The sequence below is a fragment of the Stegostoma tigrinum genome, chromosome 32 (genome assembly GCF_030684315.1).
Source record: "Stegostoma tigrinum isolate sSteTig4 chromosome 32, sSteTig4.hap1, whole genome shotgun sequence".
Classification (NCBI taxonomy): domain Eukaryota; kingdom Metazoa; phylum Chordata; class Chondrichthyes; order Orectolobiformes; family Stegostomatidae; genus Stegostoma; species Stegostoma tigrinum.
In genome coordinates, this window is record NC_081385.1 from 22205572 (window position 1) to 22229525 (window position 23954).

Genomic DNA, 23954 nt, shown 5'->3' on the forward strand with positions numbered 1-23954 from the left:
GTGAGTTTTTAAATTCCCCCAGCAGAATAGCATTTCTTGTATGTCTTTTCCGTTTTTAATGCTGTCACCCATCTATCAAAGTTGCTCTGTTTAATTCTTTCAAACTCAATATAAGTCAAATGTGGTTCCTTTCATACATTTCTGAACTATTGTCTGTATGCTTCTGATACCAGTTTGTAGGCACTCAAAATAGCCTGTTTTACTACTCAATCTCTTGACATTTCCTCTGACAGCACTGCAAACATCTCACCAGCCCTGCCGACCAACTTAGTCTGAATTAACATTACCCACATAGACTCTGGCCAGTCATCTGTTTGACAATTCCTCAGAGGAAGTGAAAAAGGCCTCTACATCTTTTTTATCTAATTTTGGTAATGTTTTGACATTTTGACAATATTTCTACATATCCCTACCAGGCCTTTGGCTAGAATGGATTTGTTCAGCATCACTATCCTCCTCACTAAGCCTACCTTCCACCTTCATCTCAAACCAGTTACTTTGGCTTTCCCGTCTAATTGTCCACTTCTGACATTCCGATTCTCTGTCTCCTTTTTTGTTCTGCTAGAGCGATTCTTTCCTTTTCACTTTCCTCTGCTTTTAACTGTAATTCAAGCTGTTTCAGTCAACTCCAACCTTTTAAGTTCACTTTCTAACTGTCTCATTTGCAAATTAATTTGTTCTAATTCCAATGCACCTATTTCTCTGATATACCTAAATGCTTGACTAATGCTGTTACAATTTCAGCTTTCTTATTACCCCTCGTTAAGCTCAATTTTAGCCTGTCTGCTAATTCTGAAAATATCCCCTTCTTCTGTCTTTCTAAACTTCCTTGGCAAACTTGGCAATCATCTTCAACCCCCAAAACCTCTTTAGCAATGCCTAAAGCCATTTCCCCACTTCTGATTCAACCAACAACAAACAACCAAATTAAACATATTTTCCAATTCTTGCTTACATTTTATTTAAAGGTATGGGACACTAATCCCTAAGTCTGTTTAAACTCTGCTGGGACCTTTCATATCTTAGATATGTCCAAATCTGTTCAGACCCATTTAGATCCATTCAAATCTTGAACACGAGCTCCCAATCCATTCTAAAGTGGAGTTTGGAAACCACCCATCCCCGCCCCAGTGCGAAAACTGAAAGAGGAGCACCTCATCTGAAAATCTGTAAAAGGAGTGTGAAAAGTGATATAACCTGCCTTTTAGCAACTTATAGTGGTTAAACAAAATAAATCCCTGATACTCACTTTACAATCAAAAAGTAACAACTTGTTTATTTGACTCTAACAATGAACAAACTATCTAAAGTATTAGCAAACCGAATAAACCCTTTCTAATTGCTAACTATTCCTGAATGAAACAAGATTCTAATGATATGCTGATCTAATAAATACAAATTCCACTTATACATAAGAAAAAAATGAATTTAGTCTCTCAAAATTACAGCCAGGTTGTGTGTCTTCCGGAATGCCCTGTGCCTTCTCCGTCAGTCCTTGTCAAGAAGACCTTCTCTGTCAATTCTTCTGTCAGGAATATTCACTAGTTGTGTCTTGGGTATCTTTGTTCTTGAGATGGTGTTTTCTCTAAAACACAGAGGAGTCTGAGGGAGCCAACAATTCTTTCTTTAGAGCTAAGGGCTGTTAGTTGTGGCGGATGGCAGTTTGCTCTGCTGTCTTTGCCCAACTTTCCCTTCTTTTATATCCTTGATGACATATCACTGTTTCCTACAATAGGATTGGTCTTACGTTGTCAAAACCATCAGATTTAAATTTAATTCGTTTTAGTTATTTAAGTGCCTGGTTCAAATTGGCAAAATTGAAAACTTGTCGTGGTAAGAACTGCTGTTTGGCCTGCTAACTGCCTTTTGATACAATTGTTTCAATTCAGGTGCTCTCTGTTACGTGCAAACTTTCAAGCTGCTGCTGACAGACGTCGTTTTTAAATCTCTGAGCTTAGAAAAGTACAATCATCTTTTAAAGGGACCACACAATGCTTTCACCCCTATCATTTTGCAAAAACCAACTTTTAACTTCCTGCCTCCCAATCCACACATACTCTACCCAACTTTGCAAGGATACTTCAAAATCAATGTGTGGTAATCTTTGGAAGAAGCAGTAGTCCTGAGTGTGAGTCAGGGATTATTGGAGGCTGTGTGTGAATTAGAGGTCAAATGTGGTCAGAGAGTCAGGGGAAAAGATAGAGGGTCAGGTGTCAACATGCCTGATTGGGTAGAGTCAGTTGTTTTCATACTCCAGAGTTAGACGTGGTTTTAGTTTGTTAAATATTTCTTGGATCAATGAGTCAGATCACTCCTAAGTATCCGACTCAAACTCCAGGTTGGAGTCATTCCATGTAGTGTCCCAAGGAGATTGAGAATTGTCTGTCTGAAGTTCAAACTTCCCAGACAATTTCCTGCAGTGTCATTGCACCAGGACTTCCAGAGGGACCCAACTTGTATATTTGAGGCTGTCTTCACTGTCCAGCAAGCCAGATGGCAGAAGATCTGGGGTTAAATATTCTACTAATTGAACAAAAGGGATATTTAAGACTTTTTTTTCCGGTTCTTATGATGTGGTTTCAATTGCTAAAGACACTGTGTCACAGTTCTGACTCAGCTGTATCCAGTAGTGGTGTTTGCACCCTGCAATGATGACTTTCCATGGCACTGACTGATCAGTGATTAACCATCCACTAAGTTCTGAGCAGCAGTGGCTGCAGAATGCTTTATTCTGGATTTTCGTACTATTAAGAACTAACTTCTCAGATTAAACTGAAGAATCGTGGAGATTGGAAGGGACTCTTTTAGGGAATTTCCCAGCTTGAACACCTAACTATGAGAATACTTAAGTAATTATCTTAAAAATAAGATTTCAGATTTGTATAAATTCACATCTAGTAGCACCCAGTTATTTCTAAAACAATTTATCACTTTACTTCTCTCTGATGGACATATCAGAACCAATTGGTTCCAGTGATAATGCCATATTGTCAGGTCTGTCAGTGAGAAAGTAGAGAGATGAGACTTCTTCATATATTTTGACATTGAATGTAACAAAAACTGACCAACAAGTTTCTGAAGAACTACAATAGTCACGAATAAGCTGAAATCTCAGAAGGGTTCATTAGTGATGAGGGTACGCTGTTGATTTTCTGGTTGGTAGGAAGAATGCTTTAAAGTTGAATATTCAATAACAGCTTTCTCTTTTCAATAAAAGCATTCCACACTTCTGTTATTTGAAAAACAACAACATACGTTAAATGTGGATTACAGAGGCAGGTCTAGGAAGCTGCAATCTTGTACTCTGAAGTTTGCTCAAACTTGGCCTCAGTCTTCTATTATCTATACACTATGTCCTTATTTATTATGAGATCCTTCACATATCCCTATAAATGTTGACTGCTCCAATTTTCTCTCATTTTTTTTAAAAAAACACTGATGTTCACTTTGCAGTATTCAGTTGTCGAATTGTGATGCAGAAACACCATTAAGTTTAGGGGAGGAAATGGCCTAGTGGTATTATCGCTGGACTGTTAATCCACAGACCCGGATAACATTCTGGGGACCCAGGTTCGAATCCAGCCATGGCAGATGGTTGAATTTGAATTCCATAAAAATATCTGGAATTAAGAATCTAGTGATGATTATTAGTCCATTGCTGATTGTCGGGAAAAACCCATCTGGTTCACTGATGCTGTTTAGGGTAGAAAACTGCCATCCTTACCTGGTCTGGCCCAAATGTGACGCCAGACCCACAGCAATATGGTTGACTCTTAACTGTCCTCTGGTCAATTAGGGTGGACAATAAATGCTGTCTAGCCAGTGACGTCCTCATCCCGTTAATGAATAAAGAAAAAAAAAACTCAGTATCACTCAGTATTCTGTAGTAAGGGCAGTTATGGATAAAACAGATAAAGTTTTTTTTTTAAAGAACACGTTTGTATCAATTCTGAGACAGGATAATTTTATTTTTGTAACCCAACAGCCAGAAAAGATCCTCCAAGGAAAATATTGATTTTTAAACCTTCATTTTAGATTACAAAGCTCAAGTAAACGCATTGATAAGTTAGGCCCTCTGAAATCTCTAGAATTAAGTTTGAGGGACACTAATATTGGAGAAAAAATAAAGTTGTGAAGTGCTGTAAAATCATGTCTAATTTTTTTTCTGGTAGGCATGATTCCTAAACCTCAAATCCCAATAAAGGAAATGTGGAAAATGAATAATTGAAATGTGAGACTAAATACAAAGTGTCAATATGCTGAAGGTTAGTGGGTACATAACAAATATGCCTATGATGAATCAGAAGATTATTGAAGAACTGGAACGCAACTCTGATATCATTTTTATTTTACGTGACAATTATTGAACTACCTATATCTTTATAAATCCAACTTCGTTGATTTGCAATTTAAAGTTTTACTACATTAATTCCTAGCAGCGTTGTGACATATGACCAACAATCGTCACTATATTATAGGAGAGAGAGATAATGGGAACTGCAGATGCTGGAGAAACCAAGATAATAAAATGTGAGGCTGGATGAACATAGCAGGCCAAGCAGCATCTCAGGAGCACAAAAGCTGACGTTTCGGGCCTAGACCCTTCATCAGAGAGGGGGATGGGGTGAGGGTTCTGGAATAAATAGGGAGAGAGGGGGAGGCGGACCGAAGATGGAGAGAAAAGAAGATAGGTGGAGAGAGTATAGGTGGGGAGGTAGGGAGGGGATAGGTCAGTCCAGGGAAGACGGACAGGTCAGGGAGGTGGGATGAGGTTAGTAGGTAGATGGGGGTGCGGCTTGGGGTGAGAGGAAGAACAGGTTAGGGAGGCAGAGACAGGTTGGACTGGTTTTGGGATGCAGTGGGTGGAGGGGAAGAGCTGGGCTGGTTGTGTGGTGCAGTGGGGGGAGGGGACGAACTGGGCTGGTTTAGGGATGCAGTTGGGGAAGGGGAGATTTTGAGAGATTTTGAAACTGGTGAAGTCCACATTGATACCATTAGGCTGCAGGGTTCCCAGGCGGAATATGAGTTGCTGTTCCTGCAACCTTCGGGTGGCATCATTGTCACTATATTATAGTTGGTTTGTCACAGTGCTGATAAATTTTAACTATTATTTTGCCGAAAACTTTTGACAGTTGAGATTTTGTTTCAGATCCATTATGTTGACTTTTGTTTTCTTACTGGAGAAGTGGAATTATTAGTGTTTTTGGACAAAAGTACAATTCATAAAGTAGCACATGGGTTTGTGCTAGTAATTCTCCACAGTTCTCCAATTCCCTCCCAAAACATCTTTCTCTCATGGTCACATGTTCTAATCTAATGTGGCTAAATGTCAAATTTTATTCAATAACATACTTGCGAAACACATTTGGAATGTTATTCTACAGCAGCCAAATGACATTAACGTCTGTCCCTCTCATAATACTGCTATACCAGTATTGGCAATTGCTTGAATGATCATTTCAAATCGGGGTCTGTCTGTGATTCAGCGCAAAGGGTAGAAATAAATAAATAAGTTATTATCTTTTACATCGAATAAAAAAAGTTCATTTTTCAAAATTATTAGTGTAGATCTTGTTAGAATTTCAGATCAAAAGGTTGTATTTTTCCCACTTCTTGGCACTATCTCTCAGGCTTGAGTGTGCCGATATACCATTAAACCATAAGATTTAGGAACAGAATTGGACCATTCGATATTTGTGAGGTCTCTTCTGGTGTACAGTGTGCAGTTCTGGTCGCCCTGCTATAGGAAAGATATTATTAAATTGGAGAGGGCTTAGAAAATATCTATCAGGATGTTGCTGGGAATGGAGGGTTTGAGTTATAAAAACAGGGTGGATAGGCTGGAATTTTTTCACTGGAGTGTCGGAGGTTGAGGGGCAATCTCCTAGAGGTCTATAAAATCATGAGGAGCATTGGTAAGGTCATTGCAAGAGTCTTTTCCCTAAGGTTTGGGAGTGTTCAAAACCCGGGCGAGTATTTTTAACGTGAGAGGAGAAAGAATTAATAGGGTCATTAGGGGCAATTTTTTTACACACTGGTTGGTTCACACACGTGAACTTCCAGAGGAAATAGTGGATGCAGGTACAGTTACAATATTTTTAAAATATTTGAATAAGTATATGAATAGGAAAAGTTTGGAGGGATTTGAGCTGAACACAGGCAAGTGGGATTAGTTTAGTTTGGGAGCATGGTTGGCATGGACTAGTTGGACTGAAAGGCCTGTTTCCATGTTGTATGGACTCTGAGTCTGCTGCATCATCTGATCAACTGCTCAAACCTATTCTTCACCCCGTTACCTTGGATGCCGTTGCTAATCAAAAACCTATCTGTCTCTGCCTTAAATACACTCAATCACCTTGGCCTGCACCACCGCTGTATCAATGAATTCCACAGATTCACAACTCTCTGGCTGAAGAAATTACACCTCCAGTATTAAAGGATTGTTCCCTCACTCGGAGGTGCTGGGATCCTAGTCTGTCCTATGAATGGAAATATCTTCCTGATGTTCACTCTATCCAGGCCTGTCAGTATTCTGTAAGTTTCAATGAGATCCTCTCTCATCCTTCTAAATTCCGTAAAGTGTAGAACTAGAGTCCTCAGCCGCTCGTCATGTGACAAGACCTTCATCCCTGTGAGCATTCTTTCTTGTCAACTTCCTCTGGACCCCCCCCCGCCCCCACCAAAAGCCTATTCATCTTCCTTAGATTTTGGGCCCGAGCTTTCCACATCTTCAGCAGTGCATCCCTCTTCATGAATGCTCGCCTGCAGGGAAAGGATAAAGAGACCTAGACCCAGCTTCAATTGATGAGTTATCTTAATGGGCCAAGTGCTGGGTCAATGTTTTCATATGTGCCTTTGCACCCAAGTATCTGGATGCAATATGCTGCACACTAACTAATTGGCACAATTGGTGTGAATTTGCATTTCCAATCAGAGTTGTGGCCATATTTATGAGATATGAAACTTGAGTTTAAAAAAAAGTCTTGGATACTCCAGCATCATGTGATTATGGGCACAACTCAGTTATATTTAAAATTCCGTGATTGTTTTATAAATCTGCTTTAGAGTTTGTCAACATTACGGTAAACAAAAGGTTTACTACAGATCAGAGTGTTAACTTTGTAAGTGTTTTGTCAGGCTTTTAATGAAATCTTTATGCACACTGGAATTGATATTTACTCGTGAAAAATTTACAGTTGGCCCATTCAGTGGCCAGATGTGTCTGCACATGAGTTTATTCCTGGAGTAGGGAACATAGTGCTGACAAATTAAGTAACTTCTTAGATGTAAATGATACGCTGGCGATCCAGAGCACAGTTGGCAAGATGAAGCTTGACAGCCATCACTAAGTTGTTTGTATTGCAATCTCCATAAGGAATTTGAAATGAGTTGAAAAAATGTTTGATTCATCTGGTAACAGTGAGTACTTAAAATTTGAATTCACTCAAATTCACTTGGGATTGTTCTAAGACATGTTAGTTTTGTATGTGAATTGCCAGAGAAAATAACATTTCCATCCATATTTGCTGATTTAGGGTTAAGAAACTATAAGCTGCTAGCAGTCGTAAGCAATGTTCTGTAGTACTATCCTAATATTAACTATTTTAAGCCTATCAAACAGTCCATAATTGAAATGTTAACTCACATTGTTTTCTCCTTGTTTCTTATTGACTTTGCTGAGCGTTTCCACTATTTTCACAGAATGACACCACATGGCATGACATCATTACAATATTTGAGTGAAGATGAAGTAAAAGTCAACATTTTTTTTCTCTCAGTTGAAGGAAATGATTTTCAAGTGTTGAGTAGAAAGAAAAGTAATGAATTGATATTCCAAGATGTCCTGATGCTTGGATTTCCGGCTCAAGTTGCCATATCAGACTTTGTTTCATAATTGGATAAAGACAGCAGCCGAAAGCTAATATAAATGTAAGGTGCTGTTTTTAATTTCACTATTTTCTGAGTAGAAATCTAAGCTTTGGATCTATGCACAAAGAAACCTTTCAGCAATTTGAAAATTTAAGCGGGTTACAGGAAATGTTGGCTCCTGCAGTGCTCAACACAAATTAGAGAATTGCTTTGTTGCATTTAATAGAATTACAACCAGGATTAGATTTAGAACTCGGATAATAAAATAAAAATTAATATAGTGACAGAAGAATATACCCTCGGCAACTTGCTGAGAAAGAGCAACAATAACTGGACAACACGCAGACCGGGGCTTCTCAGTGGCAAGTAGCATGCACATGAGCAAAGGGCCAGGACTTGACCGTTTATAACAAGGGAATACAACCACCACTTGATATTCAATGGCTTAACTATCAGCAAGTTCACCACACTCAACATCCTGGGGATGGTGGGGAGGTTACTATGGCCTAGAAAGTTTACTACGGCAGCCGTATAATACTGTGGCTACGGGAAGCAGACAAAAATGGGGAATGCAGCAGCAAATAACTTTCTGACTCTGTTATGATTTCGTCAACACATTAGCATTTCTATTCTGAAATTCTTAGAGGATTTCATCTTAAAAGAAAAGGCTGTGCTAGTCCATCTTTTAGAGGTAAGCAGCAGAGGAGTAGTGTTTGGTCATTAGCATCTTACTAATAGGACTGTTTAATCTGGTGAAAAATGGAATGAAAACAGAAAGGTAAACCGAGCAGTATCAGCTACTGTAGGAGAAAGTGACAGGAGGGCTGAGTGGTGTCACCCTCTTCTGGACCTCCTCCAGAAGGACCTTCATTCACATGTCTATGAATTTGTGTGACATCTCTCTTTGAGCAATACTTTAGCAAGCTGCTTTGTGTCAGGCAGAGCATTTCATGCCTTCAGTGGAAGTGAATGCAAGTAGCTCACATATATTGTTCATTGATGATTCCTCTAGTTAGCACTTGAACTACATCTATGTGTTGGTTTTGCATCGCCAGTTGAGTTCAGGTCACAGTGAATGATAGTCAGGACCAAATTTGCATGCCAAGATTAGACATTCAAATAGGTGTGTCTTATTTTTAGCACCACAGCCATCTATCTTCTGTTTTCACCCTTTGACCAAAGTAAACTATTTGGCTGTGAAAAAAGACTAGCAGCTTACTTGAAGGGGATTCCAAAGCTTACAAATAGTAACAGAGTAGTTAAGGGAGGAGTGGAGCCAGTTAGAGACCAAGAGAGGCAATTTACACTGGGTTTGAAAGTGCTGTTGGGCTTGATTTTTGCTGGATACGTGCTATTTGGAGATGTATAAGATGGTACGTGCTTGCGTCCCATATTGTGATAAGCTAAATCAGCAGAGTGTTAATATATTTCAGTCTGAGAGTTAATTTACCGCAATGGCAATAAGGCAAATTGTTTTTCTTAATTTACAAATGGTTATTCACAGAGTGGATTTGTACCTGATTCCAAAAAAGTATGGATTAAGCTCCTGGGACATTACCATGATCATTAGGAATTCTTCACAAATTATTTATTTCAAATTATGTCTGCCATTGGTACCAGAAAATAGATTCTGTAGGAAATGTAAGAATGCCTGCACCAGGAATTACAAGCCATCTGTCTAACTGAAGATCCAGTTTGTAGATAAGTGTATTGGCCTGGGTTTTCTGCAATTGCATGTTTTTTGTTAATGGCCACAAAAAAGCCAAACATGCAAAAAAGAAAAGGAAAATTTCATATACATACTAAGTCTGTTGGATTTCCATATATATGGTTTGGAAGAGAGCTCCGTCCATAAATCTGGCTGTGCTTCCACTAAAGGTGCCCCTCTGCAGAATACAAAGGAGTTTCTAAAAGCTCTTTTTTGGGAGAGAAGTATATTAACAGGCATCTTTAAGCTTCTGTGTATTGAGAAATATTTTAAGTGGGAACTGACTATAACATATCAATGTAATTAGTAAATTATTCTGTGTATGGAGAAAATTGAAGCTGAGGGGATGTTTCCCCACCTGGCGAAATCAAGAACCAAAGGGAGCAGTTTCAGAATAAAGTATTTTCCAGTTGAGGCAGAGATGAGGAGGAATTTCTTTTTTCAGAAGATTGTTAGTTGTAGGAATACCCCAATGAGCAGTGGAAGCTCGGTCACATATAGTCAAGACTCAATTTTTGAATGATGAAAGTGTAGAGGATTTTGGAGGATGAGCAGGAAAATAAAATTAAAGTTACAATCAGATCAGTGCCAATCATACAGTGGAGCAGGCTCGAGGGGGTGATTAGTTTTGTTCCCGTTTCCTATGTTTATGTGTCATTTTTCAATTATTTAACATGAGGTTACTCATAGAGGATGGAGTAAACATTCCAGTTAAAAATGCTTTTTTGTGATACCCAGTCCCAGCAGTATTAATAAATCCCTCCTTAATCTTAAATACCTCTTTCAAACTACTTGGTAGTACAGGAGCCCATGGCTTTCACCGGGCAGCATCTTATCCACTGCTGACATGGCAAACTGTCATCATCTCATCTCATCTCATCTCCTATTGTATAAATGGTTGTGATTGTTTGCAATTTGGCATTCCAGCATCAAGGTCCAATCTCATTAAAATTAAGTAACTTATGAATTTTATAATATCAATGTATTTGTAGAACTTCAACCAGTTTATTTGTTTTTACTACATTGTATGATATCTCTTGTCATATATATCTTCACAAAACTAATTTTTATAGGATCTTATAGTTTTCATTTCCAGCATAATTGGCTGATTTTCTAATTACATCTTTTAGAAGAAAGTCTTTCTGTTTGCATGTTAAATCCTTCATGAATCCATACAGTACTTAATGTGCATAGAAAGCGAAAGAACTGCAGATGCTGTAAATCAGAAACAAAAACAGAAGTTGCTGGAAAAGCTGAGCAGATCTGGCAGTGTCTGTGAAGAAAAAAAAATCAGAGTTAATGTTTCAGGACAATAACAAAAGACCAAGAAGGCACAACACAAATGTATCATGAACTTGCTCATCACTGTTGCAATATTGTAAATAACCCTCCAAGAATAATACATTTTCAGAAGGCTTTCATTAAAGTTAATGCCATTCAAGGGGGCTGTGTTCTTGAAGAACATCATAATCAGTAATTTTTACAAATGTTTCGAGTCCAGTAACCGGATCGGAAACATTAACTCTTTTTTTTCTTCATGCATGCTGCCAGACCTGCTGTACTTAATGTGCACCTTTTCGTTGACTATGAATCAAATCTTGGCTTATCCTTGGGTTTAAAGAAGGAAAAAAAGTGTTCTTCCTGGAGCAAAAGTACATATTGCCCACATGCATTGTACTAGGCTAACCATTTGCAAAAATTACTGATTATGATGTTCTTCAAGAATGCAGCCCCCTTAAATGGCATTGACTTTAATGAAAGCCTTCTGAAAATGTATTATTCTTTGAGGGCAATTTAGATTAGAATACCTGCAGTGTGGAAACAGGCCCTTTGGCCCAACAAGCCCACACTGCCCTTTGAAGTATCCCACCCAGACCCATCCCCTTATAACCCACACACCCCTGAACACTACGGGCAATTTAGCATGGCCAATCCACCTAGCCTGCGGATCTTTGGACTGTGGGAGGAAATCGGAGCACCCGGAGGAAACCCACGCAGACATGGGGAGAATGTGCAAACTCCACGCAGACAGTTACCCGAGGCCAGAATTTAACCCGGATCCCTGGTGCTGTGAGGCTGCAGTGCTAACCACTGAGCCACCGTACCGCCCTACTATTCCATCATCTGGTTTACATCAGATAATATTGCAACAGTGATGAACAAGTTCATGATACATTTGTGTTATGCCTTCTTGGTCTTTGGTACACATTTTTAAAGATAATTTTCTTAATTCAGTTCAATAACTGGAAGCATGTTTTCAGGTTTGAATTTCTGAAACAGGATAGCAGTGTCCTAAAGTTAGTCATACACTTATACTTTTTACATATCAGCAATTTTGACTGCCAAATTCTTCCTTTCCTGTTTCTCTGTTAGGATCCCCATTACTGCCACTCATTTGAAAGACAAAAGAGACCTAATAATGTAGTGTGATATCTGCAAAACATCTAGGCCCCTGCAATCTCAGGCTGGAGTTCCATGACACTTCCTATTGCTGACTAGAATGAAATGCATAGAAGCTCCATAGAGACCAACAAAACGAGAGACCTAGTGACTTGGGAATTATAAAAGTTTAAATCATGAATGTAATCATTTGATATTATTGATATTGTCCCCCTAATCTGTCCAAATCCTGGTCTTATCCATGATGTCAGTTTGGCAAGTATTGGGAAAAGGCTCTTATTTTAGGAACGAAAATCCAGAGCATTGCCACTTCACATTTTTGTGCAATTTCTAATATTCACATGTACTTAACAAACTTGGGAGCAGGTCACCTGTCCTGTTTTCCACAAGAAATATCAGATGATGGATTAGAAATCACAGAAGGAGAAACTATGAATCATTACTCTGAGTAAAAGAAGGAAAAAATATTCTGAGTAGTAACATTTAGTGATGCATCTGCACAAAGAAACTTCACTGTCTCTTCCTGCTGTCCAACACTAGCCTGCTTTGAGTGCTAAAAATGGAACATCTGAGAAACACCTGAAAAATCAGAAGACAGCAGATGTAAGCCAACTTCAACCATGGCCTAGGATTGGAATTCACAAACACCTTACCAGCTCTTTGACATGATCCAGGTGATCATAAAATATAGATGGAAAATTCCAAGTTTATCCCCAAATAGGGCTATGGAGGGGTCACTCTGAAGGGTACTTTCACTTTCCTTTAAAAGTGTCATAGAGAGGCCACATAAATAAAGATCATTTGAAAATGCAGTTTGAGAAATGGAAATTGAGAGCACAGAGCCTTTATGCTATTGGTGATATGTTGTAATTCTTGTTATTTTCTCCAATTGAATAATTGCTGTTTGAATGTAACTGCCCAAAATCTGAGACTTGTTTAAAATTTCCTTTGTAGCAGTAATGAATCTGGAGTTTGTTTAAATTTTATAGACTTTTTTTACTTTGATCCTGTTTTACTTGCCATATCAGTAATAGTGACTGATCTTACAAACTCTGTTTTAATTTGATAGTTAAGGATATGTGTAGTTAATTCAGAAGTCAGCTGTACAGTATAATACAAAGTGTGATGCAGTCAGTGCAGAACTATTAAACTTGTTTGTAGTTTGATAAAGGGATACTGAGTCCCATTATTAAGTTGCATATCAAAAACCTAACGGGAATGTATCTGAAGGGGTAAAAATTGTCTAGAAATAAAAAACTCTTTCATCTTTGTTCTGCATTTTATCTGGAGTGCAGAGGAACAGAGCCCGAAGTTCATTCACCTTTTGAACTTGGTGCCCTTCCTCCCTTGCAATAAATATCACATCTGGTTTCAATATCATTTGGCCTTACTCTGAATCATTGTGCAGTATTTATTAAGGTGTCTACCATATAACAGATACATGTATGCTGAGTTGACTGCTGGAGAGCAAAGTTCTGTTATTTAGTGAAGTTAAATAATCTGAGTCAGTTTCCAGGATTATCCGTGTTGGGCGGGAGGACAGAGACTGTTTACGTACCAGCAGGTCCCAGAGTATATTGTTTGCCAACTGGTTAATAGTTAATACTGCCATCACCCACTTGGCACATCTGCATAGCCAGTGTTTGCTCAGGTTGTGGAACCACGCTAAGCTCCTCCCACAAGAGATCAGAACTGCAGATATATCAAAAAAGACTGAAGATGTTCTAGTGCTTAGTTAAAAGTATGGAAGGAAACACTTAACAGTGTATAATTGTGGAGTTACATTAAGTTAGTTCTTGGAACAGAGTCTTTTTTCATTGTTATTGACAGGAAACATCTGTAGTTGGCAATGTGTGAGAGCTGAGGTTACTATAGGACAGTGGAAACGCATAGAATCAAGGCAGTCAGATACTTAATTTGTTGCATGTGGGAGTCAGGCTAATTTCATCCTCAAGTGTTACTGATAAAATGCAAAGATAATTAAATTGAGAATAAAATAGATACCCAATCTAAAATGGTTCATTAGATGTAACTGCAGACCATAGTCAAGCAGGGAAAAGTTAAGACAAGATTTAGAACTCTCTATAAGTTAAATTCATTGCAAATTATGAATATTGGAAGTGAGCTATACCCTGGCTGGGACTTCTCATGTCAGCCTAATGAAACAACCACAGGTTGGCACTTGCCAGAGGAATCTTACATCTGGATCGACCCAGATATGGATGATGAAGAAATCCCAGCAGTGAGTGAAATACTACTTGACTTTGTAAAACTGTTACTGCATTATGTGCATATTTTCAAAATACCTCTGACGAGATGATGAACTTTTATCTTTGAAGTAAGCAGTATATGGTACAGGCTATAAAAATTAATTTAATTTGAATTTTATTTGGAGATGACGTGTTAACTTTGTCAAAAGGATTCACTTTTTTTATGTATTAATATATGCTGCAATTTAAAAAATGACTTTGTATATACCACGTACTTGTGTGCACATTTAGTAGGCACCATGTGTTTATTATTGGGGACAGTCATTCTCATAAATGCAACTTGTTACTTCTAGTAAGCAAAAGTCAAATTCTCTAACCGAGAACCAAATTATATTGTGAAACTGCTCAGGGGTATTGGGGTATAAATCCTTCAGGCTGACCAGTCATAAACTACACTTAGCAGCCAGTGGTTAATTCAAGCACACCCTTACATTTCAGAAAATTGAAAGTATATTTTGAGTTTTATTTGTTAGAAACATTTGTATTTCCTCCACGGGAAAGATTCAGCTTTCTTTAGTTGAACACAGTGAGTCTGCATGTCAGAGATATCTATTGTAACCTTTGCAGTAATAATTTGTCATGTAAGTGCCCTAAGAGCTTGAATTTCCACAAGGACTTTGCCAGTCTTCTGCAGCAACTTCTGTACATGTTTTGCAGAAACCTTGGAGCTGTTGTGCTTCTGCAAGGTTTCTGCAGATTGTCCACTAAAATTACAGGAAAAGAAATTATTTAGCACTTTTCATGTTCACCACAGATGTGGATGTTTTGCAGCTTTACAAAGTACTAGATGAAGTTGAAGTTTTGTAACATAGGAAATGTAGCAGCCATTCTGCCACCTCCCAGAAATAACAATGTGATTATGACTAAATAATCTGTTTTTGTAATGTTTACTGAGAGACAAACAGTGGCCAGAACACTGGTGGTAACTTGTCTGTTCTTTGTCAAAATGTTTACGTGATATTCCATGTCCATCTATGGCAAATAATTAGAATACTACGTAAATTAAAACCTTGTGCTCTATGCCATGTTTTATTTAGCCTTTAAATTGACTTTTATTCTCTCTCTTTTTCAATGCCTTGATCCCATGTTTCTTTCTTGCTTTTTATAGTGCTTCTTTTACTGTTCTGACTCTAATTCTTCTAATCTAATTCACTTTCCTGTCTCATTAGTTTGGAAGGTAAATTCTTCTATCATTCGGTAAGGCTCCCTTTTCCAGAAAATTACCAGGTGCCAATATGTGAAGAAGGAAAATATCTAATTCATTGCAATACCCTGCTCCACAAAAATCTGAGACAGTAATTTTAGAATAGGATAACACACCAGCGTTCATAGAATCCTTACAGTTCAGGAAGCAGGCCATTCGGCTCATCGAGTCCACGCCAACCCTCCGAAGAACATCCCATCCCCTACCATAACCCAGCATTTCCCACCGTAGACACTGTGGGCAATATAGCGTAGCCAGTCCATCTAACCAGCACATCTTTTAGACTGTGGGAGGAAATCAGAGCAGCTGGAGGAGACTCATACAGACACGGGGAGAATGTGCAAACTCCACACAGACAGTTACTCGAGGCTGAAATTGAACCTGGGTCCCTGGTGCTGTGAGGCTGCAGTGCTAACCACTGAGCCACTGTGCTGCACTTGCTTTACGGTGTTTGGAAAGATGAGATATTGAGCCTTAAGGTAATCGAATCTACTGGACTTCTGTCCAAATAAATGTTTCTTAAGAAGACCTTTAAAGACAGGGAGGAAAGTTGAGATGTGGAGGAGTTTCGGAAGGGAGTCCTAAAGAGTACAGTCACAAAGGCTGAAGACTTTGCCAACAGTGATAGACCATAAGAGGTTGGGAATGAGAGGCAATGGTGTGGAAGACTAGACTTCAGCAGTCAAAGTGAATTGGAGAAGTCTTTACTCTCAATAGATACTGGCTGAAGCCGCTCACTGATATTAATTTGTAAGCTACAATTAATAAAATATTTTCCAACTTCTTGGAGTTGTTGAACCAGTGATAGTGTTTCCAGATCTGAAATACTGTTAAAGCTCATAATGTACTGGAACTCAGAGAATTGCTGTGATGAAGGAATAAGCACCCGGATTGAAGATGTTTACATTGCCATCATGTTTTCTTAAAAGTGGAATCCTTTACAGATTCTCTTTGGATGATTCACATAGTTCAGAATCAGAAATCAAATGCCTTTGCTAGCTGGAGCTTTTTGCAAACTTATGAAGTATCAACATACATTTCACTGATTAGGGATTTCTTGTCTTTTTTTAAGATTTGACATTCTTTTGTGAGTTGGAGATCACATTTGTTTACGGTAATTAAAAATATGACTATATTTAAGGTTGCAGTTGATCAAATATGTTTTATTGAGTTTTGAACAATTACAGCATTGTAGTTTCTCAAAAGCAGATTTATATTATTTGTGATCCTCCTGTAAGTAACATGTTCTCAACATGAGGCTTTGGGTATGAGCTCAGTCAGTCATACTTGATTTCAGTATTGTGGCCAAAACCAACTTTGTGCGATGACCATTTCTCACTTGAGGCTAATATCCTTACCCCAAACATAGCCGATTTTATGACCGTTACAGATTGCTAGTGATAATAATGGTATATATTACAACAAATTCCTCCAATTTACAGTGTGCATTTAAGATTGTAACATATAAGAACACACTTTGGCTATTTGGCCCATAGATTCTGCTTCACCATTTGGCCATGGCTGATATGTTTCTCAACCACATTCTCCTGCCTTCTCCTAGTAACCCTTGATCCCCTTATGAACGAAGATCCTGTCTATCCCTGTCTGAAATACTCATAGTGATTTGGCCTCCACTGCTCCCAACAGCAATGAGTTCCATCAGTTATTTACGCTCTAACTGAAGAGATTCCTCTTCATCTCAGGTCTAAACTTATCTTTTCACTCTTAAAACAGGTTTGCTTAGTTATGGCATTTATAGAATGCTGGATTAGTTGAAGATAATTTGTTTATTTTAATTTAAAATAACATTAACCAAACTATGGAACTTAGTTCTCGATGGGGAGTGTGAGACTGATAATATCCATTGAACAGAAATGTTTACATACCCCATATTTATTGAGTTGAATAACAGTAATTCCACTTGTATCCACTATGAGACTATTAGGATTTTTGATTAGTTAGAGAGAATAGTTTCACTTTTTCATGCCATTATTTGGGCATACTGCATAATTGACTTTCTTTGACAGAGATCAGACATTGGCCTCACAAAAAGAATTTTACTGATAAACTGTACTGCTAAATATTAAAGATAATGGGAACTGCAGATGCTGGAGAATTCCAAGATAATAAAATGTGAGGCTGGATGAACACAGCAGGCCAAGCAGCATCTCAGGAGCACAAAAGCTGACATTTCGGGCCTAGACCCTTCACCAGAGAGGGGGATGGGGAGAGGGAACTGGAATAAATAGGGAGAGAGGGGGAGGCGGACCGAAGATGGAGAGTAAAGAAGATAGGTGGAGAGAGTATAGGTGGGGAGGTAGGGGGGGGATAGGTCAGTCCAGGGAAGACGGACAGGTCAAGGAGGTGGGATGAGGTTAGTAGGTAGATGGGGGTGCGGCTTGGGGTGGGAGGAAGGGATGGGTGAGAGGAAGAACCGGTTAGGGAGGCAGAGACAGGTTGGACTGGTTTTGGGATGCAGTGGGTGGGGGGGAAGAGCTGGGCTGGTTGTGTGGTGCAGTGGGGGGAGGGGACGAACTGGGCTGGTTTTGGGATGCGGTGGGGGAAGGGGAGATTTTGAAACTGGTGAAGTCCACATTGATACCATTGGGCTGCAGGGTTCCCAGGCGGAATATGAGTTGCTGTTCCTGCAACCTTCGGGTGGCATCATTGTGGCAGTGCAGGAGGCCCATGATGGACATGTCATCTAGAGAATGGGAGGGGGAGTGGAAATGGTTTGCGACTGGGAGGTGCAGTTGTTTGTTGCAAACTGAGCGGAGGTGTTCTGCAAAGCGGTCCCCAGCAGTTTTTCCGCCGTCTTCGCCTCCATGCCTACTTCTTCAACCGGGAACCTAACCCTCCTTCCACTGACCACTTCACCCGCTTCCAACACAAGTCCTCCTCCTGGACACCACCCCCAGGCCTCCTACACTCCCTCGACCTCTTCATCTCCAACTGCCGTCGAGACATTAACCACCTCAACCTCTCCACCCCTCTCACCCACTCCAACCTCTCCCCCGCAGAACGGGCAGCCCTCCGCTCCCTCCGCTCCAACCCCAACCTCACCATCAAACCCGCAGACAAGGGTGGCGCAGTGGTAGTATGGCGCACTGACCTCTACATCGCCGAGGCCAGACGCCAACTCTCCGACACCACCTCCTACTGCCTCCTCGATCATGACCCCACACCCGAGCACCAAACCATCATCTCCAACACCATTCACGACCTCATCACCTCAGGGGACCTCCCACCCACAGCCTCCAACCTCATTGTTCCCCAACCCCGCACGGCCCGTTTCTATCTCCTTCCCAAAATCCACAAACCTGCCTGCCCTGGTCGACCCATCGTCTCAGCCTGCTCCTGCCCCACCGAACTCATCTCCACCTATCTGGACTCCATTTTCTCCCCTTTGGTCCAGGAACTCCCCACCTACGTCCGTGACACCACCCACGCCCTCCACCTCCTCCAGGACTTCCAATTCCCTGGCCCCCAACACCTCATATTCACCATGGACGTCCAGTCCCTGTACACCTGCATTCCGCATGGAGATGGCCTCAAGGCCCTCCGCTTCTTCCTGTCCTGCAGGCCCGACCAGTCCCCCTCCACCGACACTCTCATCCACCTAGCTGAACTCGTCCTCACACTCAACAACTTCTCTTTTGACTCCTCCCACTTCCTACAGACTAAGGGGGTGGCCATGGGCACCCGCATGGGCCCCAGCTATGCCTGCCTCTTTGTAGGTTAGGTGGAACAGTCCCTCTTCCGCACCTACACAGGCCCCAAACCCCACCTCTTCCTCCGGTACATTGATGACTGTATCGGCGCCGCCTCTTGCTCCCCAGAGGAGCTCGAACAGTTCATCCACTTCACCAACACCTTCCAGCCCAACCTTCAGTTCACCTGGGCCATCTCCAGCACATCCCTCACCTTCCTGGACCTCTCAGTCTCCATCTCAGGCAACCAGCTTGTAACTGATGTCCATTTCAAGCCCACCAACTCCCACAGCTACCTAGAATACACCACCTCCCACCCACCCTCCTGCAAAAATTCCATTCCCTATTCCCAATTCCTCCGTCTCCGCCGCATCTGCTCCCACGATAAGACATTCCACTCCCGCACATCCCAGATGTACAAGTTCTTTAAGGACCGCAACTTTCCCCCCACAGTGATCGAGAACGCCCTTGACCGCGTCTCCTGTATTTCCCGCAACACATCCCTCACACCCCGCCCCCGCCACAACCGCCCTAAGAGGATCCCCCTCGTTCTCACACACCACCCTACCAACCTCCGGATACAACGCATCATCCTCCGACACTTCCGCCATTTACAATCCGACCCCACCACCCAAGACATTTTTCCATCCCCACCCCTGTCTGCTTTCCGGAGAGACCACTCTCTCCGTGACTCCCTTGTTCGCTCCACACTGCCCTCCAACCCCACCACACCCGGCACCTTCCCCTGCAACCGCAGGAAATGCTACACTTGTCCCCACACCTCCTCCCTCACCCCTATCCCAGGCCCCAAGATGACATTCCACATTAAGCAGAGGTTCACCTGCACATCTGCCAATGTGGTATACTGCATCCACTGTACCCGGTGCGGCTTCCTCTACATTGGGGAAACCAAGCGGATGCTTGGGGACCGCTTTGCAGAACACCTCCGCTCAGTTTGCAACAAACAACTGCACCTCCCAGTCACAAACCATTTCCACTCCCCCTCCCATTCTCTAGATGACATGTCCATCATGGGCCTCCTGCACTGCCACAATGATGCCACCCGAAGGTTGCAGGAACAGCAACTCATATTCCGCCTGGGAACCCTGCAGCCCAATGGTATCAATGTGGACTTCACCAGCTTCAAAATCTCCCCTTCCCCCACCGCATCCCAAAACCAGCCCAGTTCGTCCCCTCCCCCCACTGCACCACACAACCAGCCCAGCTCTTCCCCCCCCACCCACTGCATCCCAAAACCAGTCCAACCTGTCTCTGCCTCCCTAACCGGTTCTTCCTCTCACCCATCCCTTCCTCCCACCCCAAGCCGCACCCCCATCTACCTACTAACCTCATCCCACCTCCTTGACCTGTCCGTCTTCCCTGGACTGACCTATCCCCTCCCTACCTCCCCACCTATACTTCCTCCACCTATCTTCTTTACTCTCCATCTTCGGTCCGCCTCCCCCTCTCTTCCTATTTATTCCAGTTCCCTCTCCCCATCCCCCTCTCTGATGAAGGGTCTAGGCCCGAAACGTCAGCTTTTGTGCTCCTGAGATGCTGCTTGGCCTGCTGTGTTCATCCAGCCTCACATTTTATTATGCTAAATATTAATCTGTTTTTGATCCCAAGTCTGATTTAGACGGATAAACACTGATTTTTGGGTTCAGTATCAAGGTTAATAATTTTAGGGCCTGAGCACTTCTTCCCGTGCCCTTATCCCAACCCTCACACACTAAACCTTGTTATCATGAGGGCTTCTACTGCAACAAATCCATTGCCAGTTACTAATGGTCCCCATTAACAGCTTTTGATTCTCCCAGGCTGACCTTTATCCATTCCTTTGACTGTTCAATTTCTTTTCTCTCCTTTTGTGCTCGATCTCCACCAATCATTTACTCCTCACCCTCCTCTTACCCATCTTCAGTTTATATACCAATCTTTCCCTGTCTAAAATCAGTTCTGAAATAATGTCACTGGACCCAAAATGTTAAGTCAGCTTTCTGTCCACAGAAGTTGAGTTTTCAAAGTAATTTCATTTGATTGTTCCTGATTTTTACTTCCGCGCCAGGTGCACAAAAGCAGAAGAATCCTATTGTCTCAATTTTTGAAAGTGTTGGGAGAGTACTTTGGATGAATTGTATCTTCAGTCAAAATCTGCCCATTTCGTTAGATGTGCTGTCTTTGTACTTTCAACCTGAGTCAATTCATTTTATTCAAGAAGAAATTCATTTTGAACTAGGAAAGAAGGATGTTGCATCTGTATAACATCTTTTCAAGTCTTTGAATCATTCCAATCGTGTTTACAGCAAGAAGAGTATTTTGAAAATGTGGTGACCGTTGTAATGTTAAGAAACCTAGTGTTGGGCTTGTGCAGTTAGGTCCCACAAACAACAATGAGATAAATGACCAAAGAATCTGCTTTTATTGATGTTGATTCAGAGTTAAGTGTTGGCTAAGAAGCCAGGAGCGTCCATGTACTTCTTTAGGTGGTGAAATGGAATTGTGCATGTCCATCTGAGGATACGCAAGACCCAGTTTAATGCTTTCTCCAAGCAATGATATCTCTAACTGTGCAAAGATCCCTTAGTGTTACACTGAAATGTCAGTTCCAGTAATGAGCAAATATATTGTGCACATTCTGGATCTGATGTGTGAAGTGGTTCAGCCTGCAAGCAGTGTTAATTATAACATGCTGATGTTCAATATGAAGCAACTACGGTCTAGCTCAATGGCAGAGGGTGATCTTTTACTCTGCTTTTCATTTATCTTACTGGCTTAATTTGCTTCTGACCTTATCAGAGAGTTTTAGTCATATGCATGCACGAGTCTCAAATGATGGAAATTTCAGTTAGGGTGCAACTAAAAGTTTTTGTACAAAATTCAAAGTGCAATTTCTGATTTTAGTGTAAGAAAAATGTTGTTTTAATAGCTTTGAAGTCATACATGTGTATGGAGGACAAGCAATTACATTCGTTGCAGTTTTCCCTGTGTTTATACACTGTCTTGGACCATCTTCAGTTCTTGTCGTCTTCATTTGTGAGTGAAGAGGTTTTAAAAGTAGCAGCACTTAAATTTCATGATTATGAAGCACTGTGCATAATAATTGAAAACAAATTACATCAGAGGTCACTCTTATAGACTGTGAATAGCAATGGATAACGGTCCTTCTGAACATTACTCTATTTTTCTATTACCCATAAAGTTGCTTTTGAAAAACTCAACAATGATTAACAATTGCAGATTTTGGAATCACGACCCATGCTGGCTGCTCAAAAAGCAGTTACAATAATTCATTGGTTTCTGAAAACAGGATTGATGGAAACAGAACAGATGAAAATTTGAAATCTACAAACATACAAAGGCAGAGATGATGCTTTCATTAACGTTTAAAGTTTACATTATGTGTTTCCTCTTTGTTTCTTTTGAGTTGCTGATTACTTATGAACTTTCTGTGTACATGTATTTGAAATTTACCTAGAAGTTCTGTGACTTGGATTGAAGATTCAAGTTGATACACATTAATGTTTCAAAATTGGCTTGAGCACTATCGCCTGTACCTAGATATATCTTAACTGTAACATTCCTTTCAGTTCTTCATCAACTAAATCCATTAATATATTGGTTTGCCTTGAACCATGTCTTTGTCTTATTTTCTATTTTTGAAAATTCATTTCATGTCACTTTACACCTGAGTAATATTGTGAGGACTTTAATACATCTCGGAAGTTTATTTGGACCGGCTCAATCCTTCATAACTGGATCTGTCTTCTTTTTAACAGTTCATTTGAATAGGGAATATAGGATTGCAGGCAGCAGCAGTTCTCATTGTGAAATACCTAATATAATTCCATGTAGGATGCCAATATTTCAGCTTGGCTTGACATTTGGACTGACAACTAGATGTAAGCTGGCTACAAGGAATTCGGTTTTTTGTTGCTCTTATCGTATTTAATTTATGAATTGCAGTTTGGAAAGTTGAGGATTATCTTTTGGCAGCATTATTCAACTGACTTGAAACCATGTTCCTCGATTTGTTTACTCAAGTAAGGAGAGGCTGACAAAATAGTAAGTACCAGGTACCAGCCTCCACTAAGTCATGTGAGGTAAAATATTAACAAGCAATATGCACTGTAATAAATGGGAGGTTAATCTGTATCGATTTTTATGTCTGAAAATATGAGGAAACTGTACCAAACATGATACAAACAGCTTAAGCTGTCCCTGATATTGCAATACAGGTCATTTGTTGCTGCCACGTATGAATGTAGTTTCACAGTGTGTCACTGGGCATCCCCATAGACCCCTATACAATAATCTTTGCTCCAAAATGTTTGCTTCTAAATAATGAGTCACCCTGGTAAGCTCTGTAGAGCACGCAATAACATTTGACATCTGAAGAGCCTGCTCATCCAAGTTGTCAAAATTCCTAAGACTATCTTTCTACTCCATGAGCCTCATACTTAATATCGCTGCATTTAACCAACTTGCTGTATTTGAATTGATCACTCCATTTTGAAATCTATATCCTATGTAAGCTTTAGTATGGCACTAAGCACGTGACTTGTAATGTAGGGATACATGACATGATCTATAAATGAGTTTTTGTCATAAATGGGGTTTTAAAGTTGTGCATTTACTAAGATTGATATTAGATAAGGCATAAAGTCTGGGCACATGTTTATCTGGAAGCACTCCTTTATCTACCTTTAAAGAAGAACACACTTGAATGTTTTCAGGAGTGGTGTGACTCTAGAACAGCTCTCTGTGATTGGTGTTGGTTATAGAGTATCTTC

The 23954-nt window shown here is 40.6% G+C and overlaps 1 protein-coding gene across 12 annotated transcripts in view; it reads left to right on the forward strand.

Annotated features, from left to right (window-relative positions):
- gramd1ba (GRAM domain containing 1Ba) overlaps positions 1-23954 on the forward strand; it is a 562055-nt gene that overhangs the window by 479330 nt on the left and 58771 nt on the right. The window contains exon 1 of one of the 12 annotated variants that reach the window (XM_059639101.1): positions 13688-14219. The exons of the other annotated variants lie outside the window; for them this stretch is intronic. Coding sequence (XP_059495084.1) covers positions 14085-14219 — 135 coding nt within the window. The 5' untranslated portion in view covers positions 13688-14084. Of the gene's footprint in view, positions 1-13687; positions 14220-23954 lie in introns of those variants that run through there. 12 annotated transcript variants of the gene reach the window in all.